The sequence below is a fragment of the Sardina pilchardus genome, chromosome 8 (genome assembly GCF_963854185.1).
Source record: "Sardina pilchardus chromosome 8, fSarPil1.1, whole genome shotgun sequence".
Taxonomy (NCBI): Eukaryota; Metazoa; Chordata; class Actinopteri; order Clupeiformes; family Clupeidae; genus Sardina; species Sardina pilchardus.
This window is the reverse complement of record NC_085001.1, coordinates 646,743-651,742: the sequence shown is the minus strand read 5'-3', so window position 1 is coordinate 651,742 and position 5,000 is coordinate 646,743. Positions and strand designations below refer to the sequence as shown.

The following is a 5,000-nucleotide window of genomic DNA, read 5'->3' as shown; positions in this document are numbered from 1 at the left end:
ACCGGTGGGCCGGTGCACATGTGGGCCGGTGGACTCCGAGATTCTTTTTTTTTTTTTATGGCAAAATGTTTAAGTTATTTATTTGCGGCCCGTCATGTATAAATTGCTGTAGCCTAACATCATTGCTATGTAGTCCGCTGACAATTACGGCGGGGTTGGTGCTTCTTTCATTCATAGGCTATCACTCATTGCAAACTTTGTCCGTTATCTAGTGGATTTCATTGAAAGTGAAAGCAGACGGGTTGATCTGCGTTCTGCAAGTGTTCGATGTGTGTGATGCACTAGGCTATTTGTTTCTTAGCAGAAGCCATGAAACGGTAAAGGTCAAATTATTTATTTAAAAATACATCATTTAGGAAGTTGTTGATTTTTTGTTGGCTTTGCTCGCGTTCGCGTCCAGTTTGACTTGTCAGGATTTTCCGATAATGACTGCAATCTCGTGATGCTGATAGCCTATATTGACTTATTTTCTGTGCGTGTAAACTATAGTGTAGGCTACTGTGCTTGAAACTGTGCCAGACTAGCCTAGGCCTACTGGTTTTCATCATTTTAACCACAAAGCCTGTCTACAGGTATACTAAATTGTTTAGCACCTTGTCATTTCGCGTTTGTCCAGCCGTTCACCTCCGTGCGGTGCGCCCCATGTCATTCAAAACATATTTCGGGACAGTAGTAGTAGGCTACTATGCGAAAACGTATGATGACAGTAGGCTACTAAGAGATTAACACTTTGGCATGCTTGGCAAACATCAGTCTTGTACATAATATTGAGATAAAGTTTTTAGTGGAAAAGTAGCCTATTTAAAGGCACAGTCTGCATTTTAATCCTATAGCTCTCCATCAGTGTGTGCGCAATTGTAAAACTATGATGCCTAGCCTACACAATCCTGACATAGTAGCCTACAGTATAACAGGCCCACGATTTATTGTAGGAGGAGAGGTGTAGGACATGTTACTTTGGAAGGAGAGGGAGTGGTGCAATTTGATTTTCTATGGAACTTAAATAAATATCAACAACCTTCAAGCAACCTCTTTAATCAGCATCAATATCAATAGGCCTATATGGTTCACTATAGGCTATTGTACAAGACTAGAGGACTGTAAGGGGGCAGGCTATATATTATCATCAAGTAGGCCTATACTAAATAATGTAGTCAAATCTTTATGTTGGTTTAAGTTCAAACAAAACATGTCATGAACTGAGAAAATCCATGGTTCTACATCATTGTTGGCAAAATGATCATGATAGCCTATATATTTCAGCCATATCTGGTTTAGAGTAGGCCTAGCTACTTTGCTCCATTATAAATGAGTTTTCTTTAGGCCTTATAGACTATATTGTAATATGCTATAATGTTTGAAACATGTAGGCCTATCTCAATGTATCAATAATTCTCATAAAAGTCATCAGATGTTGTCATTTAAAGGGTTATTTTTAAAAATGTTCTCCCGGGGGGGCATGCCCAGTGCACAGTGGCCAACACTATAATACCTGAACTATACACTACAGTATACACTATAGCAGCGGTTCACAAACTTCCCCCCCACGCCCACCTCCTACATCCTTATTTGGTGCTCGCGCGGCGGCGGCGGGGGGGGCGATTGGGGATTGGGGGGTCGTCGGTCCAGTGGTGGGCCGGTCCAGGAGAAAAATGCCAGGGCCCAATTTTGTTCCCAGTCCGACCCTGTGTGTGTGTACCTGTATCTGGGACTTGTGTTTGCCCATGGCTGTGTGTGTGTGTGTGTGTATGTGTCTACCTGTATCTGGGACTTGCGTTTGCCCATGGCTGTGTGTGTGTGTGTGTGTGTGTGTGTGTGTGTGTGTGTGTACCTGTATCTGGGACTTGCGTTTGCCCATGGCTGTGTGTGTGTGTGTGTGTGTGTGTGTGTGTGTGTACCTGTATCTGGGACTTGCGTTTGCCCATGGCTGTGTGTGTGTGTGTGTGTATGTGTCTACCTGTATCTGGGACTTGCGTTTGCCCATGGCTGTGTGTGTGTGTGTGTGTGTGTGTGTGTGTGTGTACCTGTATCTGGGACTTGCGTTTGCCCATGGCTGTGTGTGTGTGTGTGTGTGTGTGTGTGTGTGTGTGTACCTGTATCTGGGACTTGCGTTTGCCCATGGCTGTGTGTGTGTGTGTGTGTGTGTGTGTGTGTGTGTGTGTGTGTGTGTGTGTGTGTGTGTGTGTGTGTGTGTCTACCTGTATCTGGGACTTGTGTTTGCCCATGGCTGTGTGTGTGTGTGTGTGTGTGTCTACCTGTATCTGGGACTTGCGTTTGCCCATGGCTGTGTGTGTGTGTGTGTGTGTGTGTGTGTGTGTGTGTGTGTGTACCTGTATCTGGGACTTGCGTTTGCCCATGGCTGTGTGTGTGTGTGTGTGTGTGTGTGTGTGTGTGTGTGTGTGTGTGTGTGTGTGTGTGTGTGTGTGTGTGTGTGTGTGTGTACCTGTATCTGGGACTTGCGTTTGCCCATGGCTGTGTGTGTGTGTGTGTGTGTGTGTGTGTGTGTGTGTGTGTGTGTGTGTGTGTGTGTGTGTGTGTGTACCTGTATCTGGGACTTGCGTTTGCCCATGGCTGTGTGTGTGTGTGTGTGTGTGTGTGTGTGTGTGTGTGTGTGTGTACCTGTATCTGGGACTTGCGTTTGCCCATGGCTGTGTGTGTGTGTGTGTGTGTGTGTGTGTGTGTGTGTACCTGTATCTGGGACTTGCGTTTGCCCATGGCTGTGTGTGTGTGTGTGTGTGTGTGTGTGTGTGTGTGTGTGTGTACCTGTATCTGGGACTTGCGTTTGCCCATGGCCGGCTCGTTGATGGGCATCTTGACGGTCTCCTCGTGATTGGCCACCACAATAGAACGCAGCGCGCTGAAGTCCGTCTGCAGCTGCTTATCGTCTACCGACCAGAACCTGTGGAACAGGAGGTTCCTCTGGTACCTACACCACAGAACCACACACACACACGCACGCACGCACGCACGCACGCACGCACGCACGCACGCACGCACACACACATGCACACACACACACACACACACACGCACGCACGCACACACACGCACGCGCACACACACACACACACACGCACACAAGTCAAGTCAAGTCAAGTCAAGTTTATTTATATAGCACATTTCATACACAGAGGTCATTCAATGTGCTTTACATAAACAAAAACCAAACAGTAATTATAGCAGATAAAAGCATAGATGGGCAAAGAGTAATAGTAATAAAAATAATAATAATAATAATAATAAAAAGATCATAATAGAAAATAAAAACAAAGCATAAATCAAGATCAAATCAATAAGGAATAATTAACATAAAAGACTCCAGATGGAATAATTAAGAGACAGTTAGCAGAAAGCATCTGAGAACAATTTGGTCTTAAGTCTAGATTTAAAACAGGCTACAGTTGGGGCCTTTTTAATGTCATCAGAAAGTTGGTTCCAAAGCTGAGCCGCATAGCAGCTAAAAGCTGCTTCGCCATGTTTAGTTCTAACAGCAGGTTTTACTAAGAGGTTTTTCTCCTGAGACCTCAGAGGACGAGAAGGTGTGTACTGCTGAAACATGTCTGATAGGTATTTAGGTCCTGCTCCATTTACTGATTTATAAACAATTAGTAGTGCTTTAAAGTCAACTCTGTGACATACTGGAAGCCAGTGCAGAGATTTAAGAATTGGAGTAATGTGCTCAGTTCTTTTTGTTTTTGTGAGAACCCTAGCTGCTGCATTTTGAATCATCTGAAGCTGTTTGATAGTCTTTTTAGGAAGGCCTGTGAAAAGCCCATTGCAGTAATCAACCCTGCTAGAGATAAATGCATGAATGAGTTTTTCTAAGTCATGTTTTGACATTAGCCCTCTCAGTTTGGCAATATTTTTGAGGTGCTAAAAAGCTGATTTAGTTATCATTTTCATGTGACTGTTGAAATTTAGATCACTGTCAATTAATACACCGAGACACACACACACACACACACACTCTCACACACACACACACACACACACACACACACACACACACACACACACACACATCTGATACAGCATGACTCTGCAGTTCTTCAGCACTGTTTGATGGCCCATACATTCCAATCAGACTCATCAGCTGAGCACCACACAGCCGACCTTTGACCTTTGACCCCTGCTGCACAGATAAGGAGAGGGACGGAGTGTATATGTGTGTGTGTGTGTGTGCGTGTGCGTACCATTCAACAACAGGCACCATCTCATCATCAGGCTGGTTTCCCACAACGTGATCAATAAAGTTGAGTTTCCCAGCAGGCCTGTGGGAGAGAGAGAGAGAGAGAGAGAGGGAGGGAGAGAGAGAGAGAGAGGGAGAGAGAGAGGGAGAGAGAGAGAGAGAGAGAGGGAGATGGAGAGAGAGTGAGAGAGGGAGAGGGAAATAAAGAGAGAGAGGGAGAGGGAGAGAGAGGGAGATGGAGAAGGAAATAAAGAGAGAGGGAGAAAGAACATTCATGCATACAAAACAACTCTGCAAGATTGCACCGTAATCAGTATGCTGACAAATGTAGAACCCATCTCCTGAGCGTCCTTTGTTCTCAAGGGGAGTTCTTGGTTCTAGTCCAGAGGAACCTTCTCCTGAGCGTCCTTTGTTCTCAAGGGGAGTTCTTGGTTCTAGTCCAGAGGAACCTTCTCCTGAGCGTCCTTTGTTCTCAAGGGGAGTTCTTGGTTCTAGTCCAGAGGAACCTTCTCTGGTTCCAGGGGGGGGGGGGGGCGCAGTGTGTTGTATGTATGTGGCTTAATTCGCCCTTTTCACGCTAACGTCAGACACTTTCCGCTTTGAAGCTTTGCTGGGTATCAGTTCATCCGGCGTAAGCAAAAGCTACAGTATGGTGATACGGTTACAGTTCTTGAGGTAAGATTAATATCTCACGTGTATTTATTATCTTCATATTCCTTGTTATCGTTGGCAATTTCAACTAGCTGTCAATTAAACTTGATAGGGTCTTGAACAGCTGGCTCTTGACACAGGCGAGGCGTTGTGTGTGTGT

General features: G+C 45.1%; 1 protein-coding gene across 1 annotated transcript in view; it reads right to left on the bottom strand.

The window, feature by feature from the left end:
- hpdb (4-hydroxyphenylpyruvate dioxygenase b) overlaps positions 1-5,000 on the bottom strand; it is a 20,454-nt gene that overhangs the window by 10,085 nt on the left and 5,369 nt on the right. Inside the window, exons 9-10 of the mRNA XM_062542260.1 lie at positions 4,194-4,271; positions 2,764-2,926 (exon numbers count right to left, since the gene is read on the bottom strand). Coding sequence (XP_062398244.1) covers positions 2,764-2,926; positions 4,194-4,271 — 241 coding nt within the window. The remainder of the gene's footprint in view (positions 1-2,763; positions 2,927-4,193; positions 4,272-5,000) is intronic.